Here is a 23,604-nt window from a genome sequence, read left to right on the forward strand (position 1 = left end):
CCTTTGGGGTTAGGTGTATCCTAGGTCCTGGGGCTTAAATATCCAATATGGAATTATGTAAAATGGTATGTACAATCATGTAATAGGACTTCCTAATTTAATTCTTAAGCAAGTTCTAATCTTCACTATGACTGCTATTCGTGGTTCAGCTTAAGACTTACAAAATTGACAGAAGCTAAAATTCTCTTTGCCACCAAAATTACAAATATTAAAAAGTTCAAATATGCACAGAAAGCTGCAGTAAGACTCTAAATTTCTATCTGCATGCCATGATCCAGACTGTACCTAACAAAAACACGGTACATTTATATTGGAAAACAGGGTCCCATTTATTTGTAAGAAAAAGCTGGATCTCAGCGTCCACCAGAGCAAAGGTCAATGGCAACCTGCACACAGGCCTCAGTTCCACTTCTTGCCAGAAACAAAATAGAATTTACATAAAAATAGATATAACCCAGATAACCATATACACCAGTATATGGCCAGTGCTATTTACATTAAAACTGTTGCATTGCATAAGTCAAGGAATAAAATACCATCATGCATTTCATTTTAACTTTTAAGGTGAAAAATGCAGTTATAGAATTAAGTTTTCTTACCATGATTGTCCCAATATTTACTACAGGAATTACATCCAAAGGTTTCTTGCTCATGTGTCTCCTTTCATTCATTCCCAGCTATTAGCCTAAATGTGACACAGATTATATGTCACTTAAGCAACAAGAAACTTTTGAATAACCTCTATTATTATACTGATGTACTAAACTAAAGTTATGGATATATAACCACATTGAAAGTTTTGATGAACATGTGTGAAATAATCCCAATAATTACAGTTCTTCAAATGTAAAAAACCATTTGGATCATCATAAAGGTACACTGAGGTCCTTTCAAAGTTTAATGTCATTCTTCAGACAAGTACAGACGTAACACACTTCTAAGAAATGAACATTCTTTATCATTCTGCACAAATTAAAATACAATGCATTAATCAAAAAGGGGAGCATCATATAATTGTTACACTAGATGACGTTTTCGTCATTTCTTCAGGAGCATGACTCTTTATCACTTCTTTGATGAACTGTTCCAGTGCAGGGAAGTAGCCCTGGCACTGCCACGTGTCGTTATGAGTTCCATCTGGAAAAATGGCTAGCCTCTTAGTCCGAGAGGGGGAGAGTTCATAAAGCTGCTTCATCATTACTGGTGGAATTAGCTGGTCGGAGAGTCCAGAGATGAAAAGTGAAGGCATTCTGCACTGAGAGATTTTTCGGTAAGACAAAAATTTATTTTTGTAGCACCATAAAGGAAGGTAACGCATTGGAAAGAATGAAAATAAAGTGCTGGCCATATGCGGTATGCTTAAGAATGTGTTCTCCACCATAATGGCTGAAATCCTATGTGAATTTTCAGAAGCCAAATGAATGGCCACTGCTCCTCCCAAGGAACGGCCAAAAAGAAAAATTTTTGTCTTATCAAGGTCGGGTCTAGTCATTACGTAGTCTAGCACAGCTTCGGAATCTAAATAGAGCCCTTCTTCACTTGCTTCTCCTTCGCTTTTTCCATATCCTCGATAATCAACAAGCAAAAGATTAACTTTGAGGTTAACCAACATAAGCAATGCATTTGGTAACCTGTGACCTATGTTGCCTGCATTCCCATGAAAATAAATTATAGTTGGGGAATAGGGCGAATTGTCTCCAGTGTATCTTATTAAAATAAGATTTAGACGGACTCCATCTTTGGTTCTGATGAAAATGTTCTCATGTGGAATACCAGTGGGCATGGGAACATAAAGGCGCGAAGAGGACGGCTGTTCTGGGAAATAAAGCAATACATCCTGGAATTTATAGAGAATACCTGCTATTGATATGAAAATTAACAAAAGTAAGATAATGCCTCCATACAGATGAAAAGTCACTATTAAAGGTAAAAGAGAAATACGGCAGAGAGCCCAAGACCACGAAGCCAAGGCTATTAGCCATCTTTCAACGAAGTTCCACAGCATCCAGGACTTTTCCATTGTAGCTCTCCGTAAGTATCCTAGAGAGAAAGATAAAGGATGTCAATAATTCACCATATACCCATTACTCTTAAAGACCTGTGAAATAATGCAATTAGTATCCTTGGGAGCCTAAATGACGCCACAAGAAACAGGCTGCTGATATTCTCGTTGCCCCACTCCTTCACAATAATCTCCAATCTAATGTACCCCTTAGGAGTTACACTTATGAAATGCAAATATTCACTGAAATTATTCAGTTTTTAAAAAGTGCTTATTTACTGCTAAGTACCTTCATTCATGTGTTTTCAATGATGTGACAGGAAAATGATGACGCCATTCTCAATTTTACATAGAGGAGATGGAGGTTCAAGGGCTGAAGTGGATGTGGCCATAGTCCCACCTCTACAGGCAAAGGAGCGAAGAAGCAAAGATGCACGACCCCAAAGCTCTTGGCATGTCAGCTGCTAAGCTATGTCCATCGAGGACAAGTTCTGCTGAAGAGGTAACTACCAGATTCTAACCCTGCCAAACCAAGCCAATATAGTTTATTTTCAATCTTTTATATTTAAAATTATAAGTAAACCAGGGTAAAAAAACAAACAAAAAACCCAAAATATTTCCTTCTACCTGAATGTTTTTAGTTAATACAATACTAGAATAATGATCAATTTTAAGATTATTTTTGAGAAAAAGTTTAATAATGTGTCTTTCACACTAAATATAAGTTTAAGATTGCCAGTGTTTTGAGAGGTACAGGATCTCCTACAAAACACTGGTAGAAGTTTCATGATAAGGTGTTGCCACTGATCGCTATAACACATTTTAATACCAATAAACACGCGGGGGGATAATGTGGAACAAATGCACAGTAATTCTCTTGAGAACCAGAGGCAAACCAAAGAAAAAAGACTGAGAAAAACTTTAAAATATTACAGCAGCATATAACAGACATAAAAAAGTAAGAAACTATCAGACAGTTTTCTTTGTTACAAAATAGTAGTCTACACAAACTATCTTAACCTGCCTGGAGTTCTTTTGCCATTTTATCAGGTTTCTAAGGTAATATTTATCTACTTAGGCTTATTTACTAAGCTTTTGAAAACACTAAATCTCCCTTTATACTTTATTGAAGATAAGTGCAGTTTCTTTATTGTGGTATAATAAACAATCGTTATTGATTTTAAAAACTCATTGTGTGCCATGAGGAAAAAAAAAGCATTTCAGTACATATGAAATTTAAAACTGAAAGATCATCATAAAATCAAGTTAGATTGGTTATTAAGACAATGAGTTGAATGGTTTAAAAAACTTGATTTTTCACTATTAATTTCACTCAACAGACTTTCGCATTAGAATTCTTATTCAAATGAATCTTTCTAAACTCACAAGTGGAACTTTTCTGGATTCAGAGAAACCAACACTGCCACCCAGTTGCAGGAAGTTTTATTACAAGGTGCCTCCTGCAATCTATAAAGTCCAAGATTAAAAACTTGTAAGCAATGCCCAAATGCTGCTGGTATTAAACCTGCCTACAATTAGATTCAAAGATGTAACAGACTGAATAATAAGCCTCCTGTGCTGAACTGAACTGTTTGTTTTAATGATCTGCCAAGCTATTCATCAGCAGATTGGGCAGAGCTAATTTACACAACTTATCTGGGCACTTCAATGTCCCTTATAACAGTTACTTCATTTTATCTTTTAAAGTGTAAGTGATATCTGAACGATTTTGTGCTGAAAAGTTTCATTAGGGATATCTAAAAACAAACTTTATACACAAAAATAAAATAATTTTAATTTTGGCACAATGATTTGGATTAAAATGTCTGGGATCATTTGTGTTTGTGTTATGTTAAAGTCCTACAATGTATCATAAGATACTATTTGTTTCTTTCCAGGCATAGTGGCACACAACTGTAACCTTAGCAATTTAGGAAAGAGGTGATCTTAAATTCAAAGCCAGCCTCAGTAACTTAGTGAGACCTGTCTGAAAATAAAAAGGGCTGGGTATGCAGATCACCACCAGTTGAGCGCCTCAATACCTGCCATTGCCCCCATCCCCCAAAAAAGCTACAGTAAAAAATGTCAAATTTTTACTATTTTTTCTACAGCTAAACCAAAAAGTCATTTGTGAATTTATGACAGAGGTATCAAAATGAGTGATTCAAACATAATTTATTTGGTGATATAGTAGGTAACGGCATATTGACATTACATCACCCTTAAAATCTGTACTGAATAACCTTCTATTTATCACCCATTTCCAATCTGAATGTTCAAGAGTGAAAATTTTTAAAATGCCTGCATATAAGGTTAGTGAATAACAAAATAATAAAAACATTTATAAATGCTATAGCTATGTTTCTCTTCTTTGCTTCTGTGATGAGCATTTCTGGCTTTACTGCTCCTGTCTGTTCTGTTCAAATTAATAACACCAGAATTTAGTGAGTAATTAAAAGACAAGGAAGATACAGAAATATGAGGAACACATTATCCAGATAATCAGGGATGGGGGGCCTTGGCTTTCAAATCAAAGTTTTAACTGAAGTCAGGTAACAACACCACAAATATAAAGCTCTAAATAAGTGGATAAAGCATGTTTAAAAAAAATTGTAGTTGTAGATGAACAGAATGTCTTCATTTGGTTTTTATTTTTATGTGGTGCTGAGGATTGAACCCAGTGCCTCATGCATGCTAGGCAAGTGCTCTGCCACTGAGCTACAGCCCCAGCCCGATAAAGCATGTTTTGAAATTTAAAATACATTTACATCTGTTTAGATAAAAATCTATAGTTAAATTTTTCAGCTACTAAATTTTCAAAAGTTGTTTTTTCTAGCCTTTTTAATGTCTAATTTCAGTAAACAATACTGACTTCAAATCTTTAAGGCCAGGAACTGTTTCCCTTTTCACTACTGTATCCCTAAATGACTACAAATACTCGATCAAAATGTTTCATGCATGAATAACCTAATAACTTATCTGAACTATTAGATTTCCAAGAAAACATAGTAATATTCTAAGCCACAAGTATGTTTAAGACTGGATGTCAGGAACAAATGGCACATTTGGTTAAATCTTTTATTGGTTAGGAATAAGAAATTTGGGAGTTTTCCACAAAATGTTCCAGAAAGATCACTCCAAGTGACTGGGAATGAACACCAAACCTTACAGTGGAAGTGGCCTCCACAGCGGGAATCCACTGAGGGCATGTGTCCTCTGACACGCTGCCACTGCAGGTGGGTCAGACTCACGGCCTTTGTTGTGTTCCTCACCCCATTTTTGTCCATTTCTCCTCCCTACTCTGAATCATATTTCTACCTCGAAGATGCTATTTGAGGAACTGGATCAAGCACACTTCATATCAGGAAGGTTTTTTATTTACTAAACTAGCTGAAACCATGGCAAAGCACAATGAGCAGCGCCATGTGTTAAGGGCCAACAGCCCTTCCTAGACTTGCCGTTCTGATGCCATGGACATGAACAGACTGCACGGGGGCCGCAGCCTACATGGTGTGGGCCTGCCGTTTATTTTGTTAATAAATTATAGTGAAGGGTTAACAAAACCTTTCTCCTTTTCCATATAAAAATTGGCCTTTGGTTAACCCTTCAGCAGTTTCCCTGGAAACGTAATAAAGGTAAGATATCAGCTGTGTTTCTAAGCAACATTGTTTGTGGTTTAAAAAAAAAAAGGACTTCTACTGGTGAGCTCTTGTGGATGACAAAGACAGAGTCCCCAACCACACTGAAAGCTTAATCGGGTTTCTCTGAATGGAACATGATTTGTAATTGCCTTATCCTTTACTGACTCCTAGATGCAATGTCCATGTGTTACAGAGGATGCTATTTCCTGATAAGCATGAAGCAGCTAAGGTCAGACCCACATCCATCCATGTGTTATCTTGCCACCAGACCTGAGCTATCACCTGGGAAATGCACACTTGATGGTAGCTGACATGCTGGCGTGTTAGCCCTTATCTTCCAACAAAGCAGAGGCTGAGGCTCACTATAATATTTGGATCTTGTGAATTGAGTGTCCAGTTGATCCCAAGACTTGATTATGCAGGATAAATGAGGTAATTGGTTGTACCTTAAAGTCCTGTGTGGCAAAGCATCTATGAAATGTGTCATTAGAAGAGAATTATTTGACAAGCTCTTGCATACTAAAATGTATTCACTGGTAACACCTTAGCCTCATATACAATCAAAAGAAATCATGACTTTAATATGGTCAAAGTTAAATCAGAGTTTTTACCGAGTAGAAGGGTTGCACAGTGGGAAGAAACGCCAGACCTGTTCTCTGAAGATCACATGACAGCCTATCACCTCTCCTCTTCCACCCATCTGTATGGCTATGTAATTTTAACCTTACCCCTGCATCTTAAACAGCTGACTGATCCCCATTTCTCAATTCTGCCTTTGCCCTGTTATCAGATCTTATCTCACATGTCAAACATCTCTAAAACACATTAATATGTGGCTTTAACAACTCCCAGTTAACTCCTTCACCACTTGCTGAGAACCCAAGAAGCAAGCTCTTACCATGAATCTCAGAGTAAAGCTCACTTACTGCTGTATCTGAAGGATGTTTCTCTGTCCATGCTGTAAGACGCTGCCCTCCAACTGGTGATCACTGTGGACTCTTCCTCCAGCATCAATATGCTCCCATTCCTACCTCTCTCTAACCTATCCCCCGAGACATTGGCATTTCCCAAGGTCCGTCCTTTCAGGTTCCTTTTACTGTTTGGATCTGGATTGCACCCACAAGTCTAATGTGCTCAAGGCTTGGATGCCAAATTGTAGTGCTACAGGGAAGTAGTGGAACCTTTAGAAGGTAGGGACAACAGGAAGGACGTGAGGTCACAGGAGGTAGCCTCGAAGGGGACACTGGGACCTGACCAGCCTTTCTCATTCCTTGCTTGCCATTCAGCATCAGGTGGGCGGTCTCCTCCACCATGTGCTCTGGGTCATCACATACTGCCCCTCCACAGGCCCAAGCAATGGGAACAAGTGACAATGGACTAAAACCTCTGAAACTGTAAGCCCCAAATAAATCTTTATTTAAGGTTATTCCCTCAGTTATTTTGGTTCAGGTAAAGAAGGCTAACTAATGCACTCGACTTTTCACTCAGGGACTTCACTTTCTCATGATTTCAATTATCACACCTGTGTGTGAGTGAATCCCAGTCTCTTCATCTGCAATCTCAATTTATTTCTGAAGTATCTGACACTTCATTGACATCTCAAACTTCTCCAAACAACTCTTCCTCCCAGCCGAAGTTCTGTATGCATTACATTAATTATGAACAAAAAACAGCCTATAAGCAACTATGTCTAAAGTATAAATTCAATGAGTCAAGATATATATATGTATACTAAGAATTATGTGTTCGTGTCAAGTCACTACATATGTATTACAGAAGCAAAAAATAAGTATAATATGTACTGATATTATATTAGAATAAAAAACCATAAAAATAATTTTGGTGCTTTCTAACTCATGTGTTTTGAGGGATCCTACTGATATCTGGCACCTCTCAAAAAATCTATTGAGACATAACTGATCTTTATTATAATGCACAGGCAAATAGATACAATTATGATTCCTTCCCCCTTAATAGTTCTGACATATGGAACTTCAAGTATCAGTGACATCCTATGTACTGTGCGGGAATTCTGATGATCATGTACCTTATAGAGGTGGTGATGGTCCCCTTGTGAATTTTATGGTCCTGATTAACTTGTAATGGTTAACTGAAGTGCTCTGTATGCTTCCTGTCTTTAAATTCAAGTTTGGGTAGACAGTAACCCATATAAAACTGTAAATAAAAACAAAAATGTCACCATGTGGCCAGAAGTGCTAGCTGAATGAGAAGTCTACTATAATGGCCACAGTTCTCTGACCTCCAGTGATAACCTCATGTGCTCATGCTCCTTCATGTTCTTGAAGATCACAAATGGCTCCATTTGAAAAAAAAAAAAAAATATTTACGTTACTATTCTATAAATGGGTGCTTAAAAAAAATAAAGCTGAAAACTGAATTTATGACCAACCCTAGATTCTGAGTACTCAGAATACCACTGTGTGCCCCCAAGGAGCTGTCAAATCTGGTCTGGACTACTGGAAAATCCTACAAATGGCCTCCCAGTCTCTTCCCAAGCAATGGCCATCAGGTCCCAATACATCCTACTACACTATGTAAAGATAAAAGGCAATGCCACAAGTAACATGTGCGAATACCTGATGTGCTGATCAGAGTGTGTGGATATTGTAGGCTATTTACAATGATAAATGCATTTCAGTCCTTATGCTCACATAGCTCAGGGTCCGCCAAATAATTCTCAAGCAACTCCTGAGCCACTCAGGAGACACAAACACATAAACAAGACTGTATGTCTAACACAGGTTCATTCAGTTACAGAGGAGACAAAAATCAAATATCACAACTGTCCTGAAAACGGCTTAAGAAAATAAAAACCTTCACAATATCATCTACCTGGATCTCAAAAGCTTGTTTACTTACAGACACCAAGTGAAAACTTATGCTTTGTTTGGTTCTTAAGTTTGTCTGACTCCAGCGTTCAGAATCTTACTTTTTCTATCAAGCAGCTGTCTGTTATTTATTTTTAATCACTCAGCACAATTATTCTAAATACTGCTAGCTCTTTTGAATAATCTAAATAAATACTTGGAAAAGAGACGACATTAGAGCAATTGAACTTGGTGAACTTTAAATGTTCCTATTAAATCAGAAATATTTCTATGCTAGTGCTTCTCAAAAGGTCACTACAGACCCCTAGATGTCCTCGAGACACACTGTTGGGCCTCACAAGCTCAGAATTAAGCTCCTAATAACACTAAGACGTTCTTTACCTAGTGACTGACATCTCCACTAACAGTATACAAACAACGATGGGTAAAATTGCCAATGGCCTTAGCAGGAATCAAAGTATTGGTGCTAATGCATAGGAGTAATTATAATCTTTATCACCCTAAGCTCATAGTAAAGAAGAGGGGGAAAAGTTCATTTCCCTGAAGAATGGCACCAAAGAAGCAATAAGTTATTCATTTATTTGTATCTCAACCAATGAGTACAGTTTTCCAGCATGCTGTGTGATGTGTGTTGCAAAATGGCAAGCACACGGGAAGCACCTGTGCTGTATACTGAAGAACAACTGAACTGTAAGCTGCACTGGCTGCTTTTTTTAGGTGGCAATATTTTCATTTGGAAACACAACTGACAAACCAATTATTCAGACTTAGGTGTTTGGCAGACACCTTCTGGAAACAGAAGCATGTTTCCAACTGCTCCCCAACACTTCCTTACTTTTCTAATGCCACTGTGGTGGTGTTGTTGACAAATGTGAATTCTGAATCTACTAAACATGCCACCATTTGGAAGAATCTGTCTTAACCAACAGACATAGCCTAAATGACCAATGAATGTCACAAATTTAGACATGAGTGAACATTTGTTGGAGGATAAACCAACAGATTCTAATACATCAAAACAAACACTATTTGATGCAGGTTCCAGAAGCCACTATGTAACTGACCTTAAGGACCCAACTCCTGTGAGTGTTGGAGTAGCACCAAAGAACATTCACGATTCCTGAGAAAATCATTACAATATTTACAACCTGGCATAAGCCTGATTTCGGCCATGTTTCACCTCAAGGATCCTGAATGCAGAAACAAGAGAATCTCTCTTCTATTATGCAGACTTAAAAATTATTTTAGAAAATGGCAAATGATGTCATAATCCTTTTGTCATTATAGTTGTTTTACATGAAACATCATTTATGTTAACATGTAATAGACTTAGAAACTCCCAGTTGTAATTTTTAACACTTATTTTTTAAAATAAAGGGGTCCTGAAACCAAAGGTTTGAGACTTGTACTGTACTTTCTAACTGCTTAACTTTATTGCCTTCCCTCCAAGAAACTTGCTTCCTTTAAATTATGAATGAAACTGCATATTTATTTAAATTCTTTGTGCCTTATATCATAAATTATAAATTTATTTAAAGTTCTTTACCCAGTAATGTTTTAATAAAAATTGAAGACCAACAAGACATGTTTCAATAATCATTGCCTTAATAACTAGGAGAGTAAAAGGGACAGATCTACCATTCTATTGACTAAAAACTTTTTAAGACAAAATTATATTTTAATGAAGGTCAGAACAATAAAACTCTAATTATTCAAATTATTATGTTTTAATTGCAGAAGTGAACAACATATTGCAAATATATATTTGACTTGCTGATTCCACCAATGGCAAAAGAACTTTGAAAGCTACAAATGTTTTATGTGAATGAGTTCCCAAAAAGCAATTTTGCTATAAGACTAAACAATTATAAATAGAATTATAAAGTCCTAATTCACAAATACACGATTGTGTTTTAAGGTCCTTCAGTTGGTCTTAAAATTGATAATGTAAAAATAAAAATTGTTCACACATAAAAATGCACATCATTGACAAGGCAATGGTGCAGGTTCAAGTGAAGAATGCAAAGAGGAGAAAGTCGGTTCATGGGTCACTGTGACACCCACATCACAAGGATAGCAAGGACCTCATGGAGCTCACTGATGATTCTAGGGCAATTCACAGCTTCCAATCACAATCGCATGATAAGCAACACAGAACTGATTCAGCATTCCTACATCAATGTATCTTCTCTCCTGATAATCACTGGAAAGTTAAGACACCGTGACAGCTGCATAGCTGAAATGGAAACACAAATAGCTGCTATCAGGGTGTTGGAGACACCACAGAATGAATTATCTATTTCCCTAATGGTTACCCACATGCCATCAATAATGAAAATGTGTGTATTAATAGTCCTATGGGACAAATGAACAGTAACCCTCTAAGGAGGTGGTGGAGGTCAACTGAGTGGTTTAGAGAGCATTATGTACCTGCAAAAGTAGATACCTCAAAAATTATACTACGTAGCAACTTAGTAACATTTTGTGCTTGCTTTCTTAGGAAAACTAAAATGTCAGATTTTGTTACTAAGCAAAGCATTCATAATTTGCTCTGAGATTATAATATCTGCAAGTAGGAAGATGGTAAGCAATAAGAAAAACCACAAGTCTCTAAATGTAAATACTGACGTTAGGTTAGGTTGATAGTGAAATTCAGGAATTCTGCAACTTATAAATGGGTAATGTTTTAAAATTTAATCTATGAACTAGAGGGATAAGCCTTGGAATTTATTTTTTCGTATGAAACCAATGCTACAAAAAAAGCTGGATTCTCTGGCTAGCTTGTAAATGCATGCATTTCACATCCTGGAAATACTATACCCTTGCAAGGGATTTCAGCAGAATGTACTATTTTAGGAATTAAGACCTTTATGAAACAACAACATAAAATGTAATATCGTATCATGAAGTCTGTCATTTGAAGAAAAATCCTTAATTGAAAAAAAAAGAACTAGAACGTTTTTAAAAATCTACTCCAAAATAGGGTATTTACAGGCTCCAACTTTTAGTCAACTAAACAAGAATTAGAACTTGGAATCTCTGAGTAATGGTTAAATGAGTTCTAAGTTTATGAAAACGGAGAAACAGAAATAAATTCTCTCGAGATAAGTGACAACAGAGGTACAACCAGAGAAAAATGTGAGGTCCAACAGTTTCCTGTGCCTAAACTAGGTCATATTGTTGGCCCAGGACGACTGAGTTGAGTAAATTCTCATACTCGGACAATAAGGGGACTACAGCATACCTGGAAAGAGAGCTGTGAGCCCAGCGCTCCCTGAAGGCACAAGGTGCAGAAGCTGGCTTGTCCTCATGGTTCCACACAGACTATCAGGAGTGTGCAGTGGAAGGAGTGGGTGTTTTGGGGTGTGGTGTGTCAATAGCTAGGTAACTTTTGCCAACTCAACTTAAATATGTGTTTCCTTGTATGTAAAAGGAAGATGAAACATCTAAGTCAAATACTGCTGAGATCAAATATAGTAGTGTTAATAAATGCAGCTACTTCTATTTAAACAAATTTAAACCATTTTATTACCTACTAGAGCTGTGTAAGTAAAAGTACGCACAACTAGGAGTCCTGCTAGATTTGGATTTAATATTGGAAATGACTCGTTGAAGACTGTGCCACCTGCACACAGAAAATAAGACAATGCCTCATTTTTCTGTCAAAATCGGCTCAGGTGGTAGATTCTCTAGTTCTCCTTGGGCCACTACTGCCAACATTCTCCATTCTGCAGGTGGTGTAAACTCTGATGGTGAGACTTACGGCCGGTGTGAGCAGGTTTATTATACTATGTGAGTTCCTTGCTGACAGAGACTTCATCCTGCTGAACTCTGCAGCAGACATTGCTATGCACTAAAAATACATAGTGAGCCCCTACTAACAATGATTGACTGGTTGATGAGCTAAGTAGGATAATATGACACAAAACATCAGACGGACACATTCTACTCTCATGCAGTAGAATGAAATTCAGTATTTTAGTCAAAGATGTGACCAATCTAAGCATGCAGAAAAATAACTTATTAATCTACGACAAAAGGGAGGAGGATCGATGAAAACCAAGCATGAAAACTTGGATCCCGCACTCGCCTTTCTCTTCGGTCGCTATTACTTAGGACGCACAGGTCAAGAGCTGCTGAACGGAAAGACTTATTTCTGGTCGTTATCTTGGCCAATCACACTAGTATGCACTTTGCTTAAGATGAACGATGACAGACATTTACAGCAAAAGTGGCTTCCCCTGTGTAGGCTGCCCCCAGATTTCTTAGAAGCCCCAGAACTTCTTGCAGAGGCACTGGCAGGCGGAGCTCGTCGCCTACGGCGGGGGAGCACACCTGCGCCGCGACCTGGCGGCGCTGGGCGAGCCCTCTGCGCTCCGGCGCGAGCGGGCGCCGGGCGGGCGAGTCCAGGGTCCGGCGTGCGCACCTCCCGGCCCCGAGCCGACGGCGGGGGCCTGCGCCGCCCGCGCCGCGGTCCCGCTGCACTTACTCAGGCTTGCTGGCAGGTTGCGAGGTCGGCCGCGGGCACGAAACCGAGCGCCGCGCAGCAGCGTCGCCCCGCGCCGCTTCCGTCGCTCCTCATCGTCCTCCTCCAGCCGAAGGGCCGCCGCCGTCGCCACGGTCTAGCCCGGAGATCCAGCGGCACGGCTCTTGGCTGCTCTACTTCCGGCCAGAGCTGGAGTGTCGCCGGCAAATGTCCCCGCCGGCTCCCACATAACCTGCTCTCCGCCGTCCTCCCGGCTGCGAACCCGGCCGCCCTTCCGAGCATGCGCGGAAACCGCGGGCCGAGAGGCTCACGACGGTGGCCGACAGGGTAAAGATACCTCAGCGCCTCCCTGCCGCCAAGGTTGCGTGGCTAACGCTCGCGCTTTTCACAACCCTGGGCCTCGCGAAAGGAGCTCGCGATCACCCCTCCCCTCCCCTCACCCCGCAAAGGCCCATCAGACCTTGACCCCGGGGACTCCACGACATCGCCTTTCTTTGTTTTGACAAAGAAATCCTGTCTGCCCATGGGGTTGTTAGGGTCCCCCTTCTGACCCCACGAGCGGAGTGGCAGGGCAGAGGCAGGCCTGAATCGTGCACACTGGGAGGGTTCTTCAAAGGAAAAGAGGATTTATTTTTTCCAAGTTCCATAAAGCACAAGCCTGCGGGAACGTGTTAGGTCGCGTAGGTCATTGCTTCAGGTGGACCACCCATGCAAGGAGCTGGTTTACCCCGGTTTACCCTGTCTGCCTCGCTTTCCCCCCAGGGCCAGTCCCATTCTGTAAGCTCTATTTTATATATAAAGAGGATATCTCCTAAGTTGTTGTTTTTTGTTACGCAACAGGGGCCTTCCAAGAAACTGAGGTGACACAAGACCCCCCCCCCCCAATACCCCCATTCAAATCCCGATTCTTGCGACCAAATCAGATTTTAGACCTGTTGACCGGAGTAACAGGAATGGGGAAGGCCACACTCAAAAAAGGGAGTGAGTCCTCTCAGATGAGAGAGGGATGCCCTGCTTCTCCTGCACCTCAGATTTGGAAATCCCTGAGAAATTTCCAGAGAATCCCACCTGAGATCCACCTCTTGACTTTTAACAGCAGGGGGACATAAGACTCCCAAGTCCGCACTGTCATAGTAACTCTAGGTCACTTTGGCCCGTGCTGACTCCAGTTGGATTCTTAACCATACATTCTTACAGATTTTATGGTTAGGAGGAACTACCCTTTCTCCCAGAGTTTCAGGATCTGGTCACAAAAGACTCCCGGGTTCTTCCAACAACATTATCTTGGGCCTGCATTTCTCTTGCAGTTAACAGGTAGTTTGCAAAGGAATGTGACATATCTTGTCCCATTAGGCCAGGCAGGGCTAGGTGAATTGACTCTTGAAAAGAAATCATGTGGGGGTCCACACCGTGAGCCCATTTTAAAGAATTATTCTCTTAACCTCATGTCCTCACGATGCTCATCTGTTTGTCTCCTGACAGTTTGGTTGGTTTTAACAAATGTATCTTGCTACTAGATGAAAAGCTCCAGGAAAGTCTTAAAGTATGACTTACATAAATAAATTAACAGTCACAGCAACTCTAAAAGATACTATGAGAAATACAATTACCTGTCCAAAGGCAAAGAATGGACTAATATACACAAGACAAGAGTGAAGGTTTACTTTAATGATGGTCTTGCAAGATCGGGGTGCCTGTGGTCAGGATGCACAAACTGAGCATTACCAGTATTTTATGCCCTAGAACTCAAGATCCTGCCTTTGGTTCCTCATTGGCAGAGTACTAAGGGGTGTTTTACTGTCTCCTAATGGGTTATTTAAAGAAATCTACCTTTAGTTGTCCCCATCTCCCTTTGTTCTCTTGTGGCTGAAAGTCTCCTTGGATTGAGCACCTTTTGACACACTTTATCTCAGGTCAGCCCTTGCTTCTCACTTCCTGTTGGTGAAGGGTCTATAAATTTGTACATTCCAGTGTTAACTGCTTTTAACTTCTTATTCTGCTGTACTTGAAGCTGCCTATTTTATATCCCAAGTCATTTCAAATTTAAGGCTAAATACTGTATTCTGAAAATGGAACCCTGGACTTTTTAGTGTGTGTGTGTGGTGGTGGGGATTGGACCCAGGGCCTTGTGCATGTGAGACAAGGACTCTACCAACTGAGCAATATCCCCAGCCTCTGGGCTTTTAATTTCTCACAATACTTTGTAGAAAAACCTTGGTTCTCTTTGAACCAAGCAGCAAAAATCACACCACAAATTGGGGACTGGGCTTAGAATCAATTTCTGGTTTGTCTAGCTAGGTAATTCATGGTTCTCATTTCAATAATACAATTTCAGCACCTGAAATTGTAAGAACACTGTAAATACTGAACAAGACAAGTAGACAGACAAGAGATCTTGCTTGTGACCAGCAAATGGAACCTCTTCTAATTTAACATTGCTGGGTGTTTTCCAATGTAAATTGATACTTAAGTTGAATAGTGGGGGTGGGGGAATTATTGACAGAACAGTATCGTGTGGCTTTACAACATCACAGATGATTTCTGACAAATATCCAGTAATTCCAGTAAACTAAACATACAAAGAAAGTAACAACGTTGCTAACATGGAAGACGCCATAGGATCTAGGTCCATTTCAAACTAGCACTGTGAACTAAGTTAAGTCAGAGTTTTGTAAAATGAGGATTTTGTACATTAGATAATCCCACATGGTAGTTAAAACATTTTAGAATTATTATCAGAGCCCACTGCAGCAAAATCTCACTTTGATTTTAAATCAATATTATTTTATCCTAAAAGGAAATAATTCTAAGAGTTTCTCCCCCCACCTGTTATAGATAATTTCTCATTCTCCAAGGCGAAAGAGGAGAGATGACTGCAAAATTTCAATGCAAAGCAGCAGTTCCTGCAACATAAGGACTGAGTTTGTTTTTGTTCCTCAATACTAGATATCTAGCACCTCAATACTGGATATCTAGCACATGTACTATACCATAGCAGGTGCTTAATGACGGAATCCACAGTTGCGGGGAGTAGGCTAATTGCAAAGACCACTTTGAGTTCCCAGTCACAACCCCGGGCAATCGCTCTCGGGTCCCCTCTCCCCAGGCCAAACAGAGGTTGGGGGTGGGGGTGGGGGCTGTTTCGAACACCACTGCGCCTGCGCGCGCCGGCCTCTGATGCGACGGCTGGGCCTCGCGTTTGCACTGCGCCTGCGCGGCTCGCAACTGCAAGTGTTGTTCTTGCGGGCGGGATTTCCGGTCTGGTGTGGGGTCCCGGCTCTGGACGTCCGGTAGGAGGGCGGCGGGCGCAGGTGAGGCTTCCGCGGCGGTGGGCGCGGTCGGGTCGAGGTCTGGGCGCGGCGGCCTACGGCCGGAGCCCCTATTCCTTTGTGCGTTTAGGGCGGCGCGGAGCCGCCCGTGCCAGCGGCTGGACCTGGGGGGTGCGCCCGGCCAGACTGCGTGGGCGCCGGACTCCTGGGTCCCGCGCTGGGGCTGGGCTCGGAGCGGGCGGAGGGCTGCTGCAGAACGCGCAGCGGGGCCGCCTGCAGAGGCTGCCGGCCTGCAGGGAGTCGCCCCTGGCGCGCCTGCACTCGGCTGCGCGCACCTGGGGGTCCCGGAGCCTCGGCCGCTAGTTTCTTCTCATTGAGATTCGCCCAGAGTGTCGCCAAGTGCCAGGGCAGGTGCGCTGGCTCCGCGAGTCCTCTGTCTCCGAGGGCGGCAGCTGGTCCGGGGCTGCACAGGGGACTTCAGTTGTGCTGCCACTTCCTCTTTCTCCAATAAAACAGCGCTTGAACATCTTCTATGATCACTAATTAAAACGGACCCTGGTTTTGCTGTGGCATCTCGCAGCAGCCGGATGCATTCGTTGTGTTAATTACTGCTTCCAGTCTCTTGAAAGCTTCACTTTATTACTGTTAAAACTGAAGCATCCTCCTCCCCCCACCCATTCTTATTTGCTCAATATTGCACTATTAGATTTTAAATGTTGTGAGGATCGGTAAACATTAAAGTACTGACAGTTTCAAGGATTTCCTAATAGGGCACTGGGTTGAGCACGTATGTAAAAATGATCTGATTTCATCCCCCTTCTAATTTCCAAAGGTTTTTTAAATTTAATTTTTTTTTATTTTTAAACTTCATTGTACTCTTAAGCTGAAACTTTAAGAAATTGTCCCATATTAATCACACAGCTATAGTCCACGTTTGAGTATTTGTTAGACTCCAGAACTGAGCATAACAACAAAGCTTTTTTGTCTCATTGCAAATGGAAAGAATTAGCTAAAAAGCTCAGAATCCAAAAAATAAAATTAGAGTGCATATAAAAGAAAATTGAGATCCAGATATTTGACTTTTTATGCAATGGCAATAAGCAAAAATTGTCTATTCTTTTTATAGTAATTTTGTAATTTCATTACCTGTACATATAGTTATTTTAAGATACATGTGTATTCACACCATTACCTAAATTTTGTCATTTTGTAAAGTAATTGAAGTCTTGAGTGAAATTTTGACTTTGAGACCATGTGGCATTTACAAACAGATCTATAAAAACTATATCAATGTTTGAATATTCAGAGAAGTATTTCTTAATAAAGTTAATCTTATATATATATATTACATAAATTATAGATGCAGCATGTGTGCTGTAGTATATCCACTTGAGAGAACCAGGTGGTACAGTCAGTTATGCAAACCACAGTATGAAAGGGAAGGCAGTTACTATAATCAAAGTCTGAGGAAAGTGGTCTGTCCTGGGCTTATCTCTTGATCTAAACTGCTTAGTAGAAGTGGGGCTTGCTTTGTCAAAAATTAGACTGAGAGGGGCATGGTTTTTCTCTGCAGGCTGCCCAGTGGCAGCTGTGAACCATTGCCAGTGCCATCAGAACGAGGCTGTACCCCACCAGTGGGCTGGTGTGTACATATGTGATCAGCACGACTTTCCCCATATGCTTTCCCAGGAACCAACTGTAGGGGTTTAGTAAGTGACAGGCAAACAAAGCTACTATGGGTTTGCCACTGGTAGCTGAAATTACAACATGGTTTCTGGCCTGTAGAGATGGTGTGTATCTGTTTTGTGTGCTGAAGTGGGGAATCCCATGGCTTTTACTCTAGAGTAGAGCTCTTTACTTCATAAAAAGCCTCTGGTTCCACTGCATGCTGGTGTGCCAGACAGGATCTGAGATGACAAGAGAAGCTGTGATCTCGAGAGAAGCTGTAGAGCACTCATTTTACTTGAAGTCTATTTTGGAAAAAATAGCTTATTTTAATTAAGCCTTAATTAAAATAGCTCTGATATATTATAGATTCTAGAAAAACTAACATCAATATTTAAAACTTCAAAGGAATTTTACATGTTTGGTAACCATTGTAGGAAATGTTCTAGCCCCTAACCCAACAAAGGATCTATTATTTGATTTTAGAAGACTTCAGTGAAAAAATTATCTCAAGACATTTTATTTGTTTTATTTTTGCTAAAGCACTTAACATTTCATTATAGTTAGTTCTGACTACACCCTTTTTTCTTCACAGAATGTAAACTCTTTCAAAGCAGAAACATGGTGTATCTGCCCTAGTGCAGTGCCTGGTGTGGGCACCAGCACTGAGTACTTGGGGATAACTGGCATATGGCATGAGCCAAAGGGAGTGTGCTAATGGATTTGTGTTTATAAATCTGCAAGTACCTGTGATGAAATGGATAGTTAAAGTGAGAAATTCATGGGGAGAGAATTCTGAATTAGGTCTTGAATTGCTGGAATGATTTTGCATAGATATCTTTGACAAGTGTTTTGTCAAAGACCTTATCTATGATTAGGGTTTCACAATTCCTAGGAAGTCAAATTTCAATTCAGTGTGGGAGTTATGTGTTAAAGAAAATCTGTTTTGGGCAGTGTAGTTTGAGAAAAAAGATACATGAAAAGGCAGACCTTACTTCATGACCTAGAAATGAAGTGTATTGTTCCTGGTTTTGTTTTTCTACCGTTTTTATTAGCAGTGTTCTTTTGTATTATGTGGTAAATAAGTATGCAATGAAAGAATTGATTCGATGAATGTTGGTATTTAGGGAGAAAGATCAAAATTATTTTTCATTGTTATAATTTCAGGAAATGGAGAAAGTCATACTGTTGATAACATGCAAATTAGGTTTAAGTAAAATGGTTATTATATGTAGAGGTTGAAACACATTTCATATGTCTTATATAGAATTGATAAATTTTCATTTACTAAACATTAATAAATATTTACTATGAAACAGGTGATTTCTGTAAGGCCATTATGTTAAAAACGTAGCTGAATTTTACGTTTCTCTTATTCTCTTTTAGCATCATTAGTTAAACCAAAGGATCCTCTGCTTCCATGGCTGCCTCACAAACTCCACAGACTGTTGCATCTCATGTTCCCTTTGCAGATTTATGTTCAACTTTAGAGCGAATACAGAAAAGTAAAGGACGTGTAGAAAAAATCAGACACTTCAAGGAATTTTTAGATTCTTGGAGAAAATTTCATGATGCACTTCATAAGAACCAAAAAAATGTTACAGATTCTTTTTATCCGGCCATGAGACTTATTCTTCCTCAGCTAGAACGAGAGAGAATGGCTTATGGAATCAAAGAAACTATGCTGGCCAAGCTTTATATTGAATTGCTTAATTTGCCAAGGGAAGGGAAAGATGCCCTAAAGCTCCTCAATTACAGGACCCCCACTGGGACGCGTGGAGAGGCTGGGGACTTTGCAATGATTGCCTACTTTGTGCTGAAGCCCCGATGTTTGCAAAAAGGAAGTTTAACCATACAGCAAGTAAATGAACTTTTAGATTCCATTGCCAGCAATAATTCTGCCAAAAGAAAAGACTTGGTGAAAAAGAGTCTTCTTCAGCTTATAACTCAGAGTTCAGCACTGGAACAAAAGTGGCTCATACGAATGATTGTGAAGGACTTAAAGCTTGGTGTTAGTCAGCAAACTATATTTTCTGTTTTTCACAGTGATGCTGTCGAGTTGCATAATGTTACCACAGATCTGGAAAAAGTCTGTACACAGCTGCATGATCCCTCTGTAGGACTCACTGACATTTCCATCACTTTGTTTTCTGCCTTCAAACCAATGCTAGCTGCAATAGCAAACATTGAGCACATAGAGAAGGACATGAGACACCAGAGTTTCTACATCGAAACCAAACTTGATGGTGAGCGGATGCAGATGCACAAAGATGGCGACGTTTATCAGTACTTTTCCCGAAATGGCTATAACTACACTGAACAGTTTGGTGCCTCTCCGCAAGAGGGTTCTCTCACCCCATTCATTCATAATGCATTCCAGCCAAATGTGCAAACCTGTATCCTTGATGGAGAGATGATGGCCTACAACCCAAACACCCAGACTTTTATGCAAAAGGGCAATAAGTTTGATATTAAAAGGATGGTGGAAGATTCTGATCTGCAGACTTGTTATTGTGTTTTTGACGTGTTGATGGTTAATAATAAAAAGCTAGGACGTGAGATCCTGAGAAAAAGGTATGAGATCCTTGGCAGTACCTTTACACCAATACCAGGTCGGGTGGAGATAGTGCAGAAAGCACAAGCTCATACCAAGAATGAAGTCATCGATGCATTGAATGAAGCAATAGATAAGAGAGAGGAGGGAATCATGATAAAACATCCCTTGTCCATTTACAAGCCAGACAAAAGAGGTGAAGGATGGTTAAAAATTAAGCCTGAGTATGTCACTGGACTAATGGATGAATTGGATATCTTAATTGTGGGAGGCTATTGGGGTAAAGGTTTGCGGGGTGGAATGATGTCTCATTTTTTGTGTGCAGTAGCAGAGAAGCCCCCTCCTGGTAAGAAGCCGTCTGTGTTTCATACTCTCTGTCGTGTTGGCTCAGGATACACCATGAAAGAACTGTATGATCTAGGTTTGAAATTGGCCAACTACTGGAAAGCTTTTCATAGAAAAGCTCCACCAGGCAGCATTTTGTGTGGAACAGAGAAGCCAGAAGTGTACATCGAGCCTTGCAATTCTGTCATCGTTCAGGTTAAGGCTGCAGAGATTGTCCCCAGTGATATGTACAGAACTGGCTGCACGTTGCGTTTTCCGCGGATTGAGAAGATCAGGGATGACAAGGAGTGGCATGAGTGCATGACCCTGGAGGACTTGGAACAGCTGCGGGGGAAGGCCTCTGGAAAGCTGGCTTCAAAGCACTTTTGCCCAGGTGGAGATGATGAACCACAAGAGAAAAAGCGGAGAGCTCCCCCAAAGGTGAAGAAGGCTATTGGAATTATTGAACACCTAAAGGCACCTAACCTTTCTAACGTTAGCAAAGTTTCCAATATATTTGAAGATGTCGAGTTTTGTGTTATGAGTGGAACAGACAGCCATCCAAAGCCTGACTTGGAGAACAGAATTGCAGAGTTCGGTGGCTATATTGTACAGAATCCAGGCCCAGACACATACTGTGTAATTGCAGGTTCTGAGAACATCAGAGTGAAAAACATTATTGCTTCTGATACACATGATGTTGTCAAGCCTGCGTGGCTTTTAGAATGTTTTGAGACCAAAAGCTGTGTTCCATGGCAGCCTCGCTTTATGATTCACATGTGCCCATCAACAAAACAGCATTTTGCCCGTGAATATGATCACTATGGTGATAGTTATTTTGTTGATACAGATTTGAACCTACTGAAAGAAGTGTTCTCAGGAATTAAAAATTCTAATGAACAGACTCCTGAAGAAATGGCCTCTGTGATTGCTGATTTGGAGTATCGATACTCTTGGGACTGCTCTCCTCTCAGTATGTTTCGACACCACACCATTTATGTGGACATGTACACTGTTATTAATGACTCGAGTACCAGAATCGAGGGAACGAGATTAGCCATCAGCGCCTTGGAGCTCCGGTTCCATGGGGCAAAGGTGGCTGCTCACTTAGCTGAGGGAGTGTCCCATGTAATTGTTGGGGAGGATCACAGTCGTGTTTCGGATTTTAAAGCTTTTAGAAGAACTCTTAAGAAGAAGTTTAAGATCCTTCAAGAACGCTGGGTAATTGACTCGGTAGACAAGTGTGAGTTACAGGAAGAAAATCAGTATTTGATATAAGCCAGCTTTCTTAGGAAGGCCTTGGATCTGGTAGACTCATTGGAATATGCAGTAATGAAGAAGTGGCAGACTGCATTTTGCTTTTTTAAATCTATGCTTAAAATTGTTTTACTGTATCTAATAATACTTTTTAACTTCTAAGAGGAAAGAAATGGAATGACCCAAAGCCAAGAAATTCTCTTAGTAGTATAGTATTTTATGATCCTCCTACCTCAGCTTCCTGAGCACTGGGATTACAGGTGTGTGCCACTGCACCCAGTAAAAATTGCAATTTTGAAAGTGAGCCTACATTTAATTTTTTATTCTAAAATTGAACAGATTTTAAATCAAGTAATTTTATGTGAATTTGTATTCCAGTATATAGTATTCACCAAGTAATTTTCTAGGTATAATCCATTGAGTAGGTGTCAAAATAGCATGTGTGTCATAATTTTCTTCAGAGGCCAGTAAATTGCTTTGGCTTTTTAAAATAGCTTTTGTAAATAGATTATTTAAAGTCAATGTGTATTTATATCTGTATTTATATATCAAATTTTGAAATACAGCCTATATTTAAAAATATTCTTTCATGATTGTCGAAATGAATGGAATTTGGTACCCGAGATACTGTGTGTAGATAATGTGATATTAGAAGTTTTGTGAAACAATAGAACAAATGTGTGATTTTTATACTTGATTTAAATAAAGTATTTAATATATTGAAATAATGTTTTATTTATCTTTATTTTGAAAACTTCTCAGTAGTTATTTTCTGTCAGGTTTTGTGCTGTCAATATAAGTTTTAACTGGTTTGAATCAAGTTCCTTTTCAAAGTACTTCGTGTGTCATGTTATGGAATGAGCTTTTATAAATTTAAAACTTGCACTTTTTTGTCTAATGGGAAAATTTTTTGAATACATGTAAGTGTGGTGAGGGTGAAAGCCCATTATTTTGCCACCAAAGATCATATTACCTGTGGAGGTTTTCATCATAAGGGAAGTGCAGCTCCCAGACATAAAGCCAGCCGCAATGCTGTCACCTCTTGGGAGTCCTCAGGCTGTTTCTGGTCACCTGAACCTGCCTGCCTCCTGTTGGTGGCTCTGCGCATTCTTGGATGCACTGTGATGTATCTGGTTAGCCATTATTGCTCGGGCTTTGATTGTTTCACAGAGCTTCCTCTATTTTTATTTTTCTTTCCCTTTTTTTATTTCCTGTGAAGCAGTGTGATAAATCTTCATAGTGTCATTATGAGTTTTGGGGATATAGTCCTTAGAAGTGGAAATGCTGTTTCTTAGGTATCTTTCAGTAACTCTTGATATGTGTTTAAAAACCCCAGTGAAGGTGATTTTCTTGCTTCCTCTCCTCTTCCCCATCTCCAAACGCTGGGAGGTTCGGTTTTTCATTGCTGAACCTGTTCTGTACTTTAATTCCCTGTGTAGGTATTCTGTCCCCGTCCCTTCCCGTGTATTGACAATTCCCACATTTCTTGAACCCTCATTTCTTTGCTGAACTACAGTTCCTATATATAACTACATACATTTCCACATGACATCTAAT

The 23,604-nt window shown here is 40.1% G+C and overlaps 2 protein-coding genes across 2 annotated transcripts; one reads left to right on the forward strand and one right to left on the reverse strand.

Moving 5' to 3' along the window:
• Positions 1-308: 308 nt before the first annotated feature.
• Abhd13 (abhydrolase domain containing 13) lies at positions 309-13,235 on the reverse strand. The gene is made up of 2 exons (XM_015484088.2): positions 12,982-13,235; positions 309-2,040 (listed from the first exon to the last, which is right to left on the reverse strand). Exon 2 carries the CDS (start codon positions 2,018-2,020, stop codon positions 1,007-1,009), a length of 1,014 nt encoding a protein of 337 aa, XP_015339574.1. The 5' UTR covers positions 2,021-2,040; positions 12,982-13,235; the 3' UTR covers positions 309-1,006.
• A 2,944-nt stretch (positions 13,236-16,179) lies between these two features.
• Positions 16,180-22,768, forward strand: Lig4 (DNA ligase 4). The gene is made up of 2 exons (XM_015484089.2): positions 16,180-16,289; positions 19,299-22,768. Exon 2 carries the CDS (start codon positions 19,333-19,335, stop codon positions 22,066-22,068), a length of 2,736 nt encoding a protein of 911 aa, XP_015339575.1. The 5' UTR covers positions 16,180-16,289; positions 19,299-19,332; the 3' UTR covers positions 22,069-22,768.
• The last annotated feature ends 836 nt before the right edge of the window (positions 22,769-23,604 follow it).

Source organism: Marmota marmota, unplaced genomic scaffold (assembly GCF_001458135.2).
Source record: "Marmota marmota marmota unplaced genomic scaffold, marMar, whole genome shotgun sequence".
Lineage (NCBI taxonomy): Eukaryota > Metazoa > Chordata > Mammalia > Rodentia > Sciuridae > Marmota > Marmota marmota.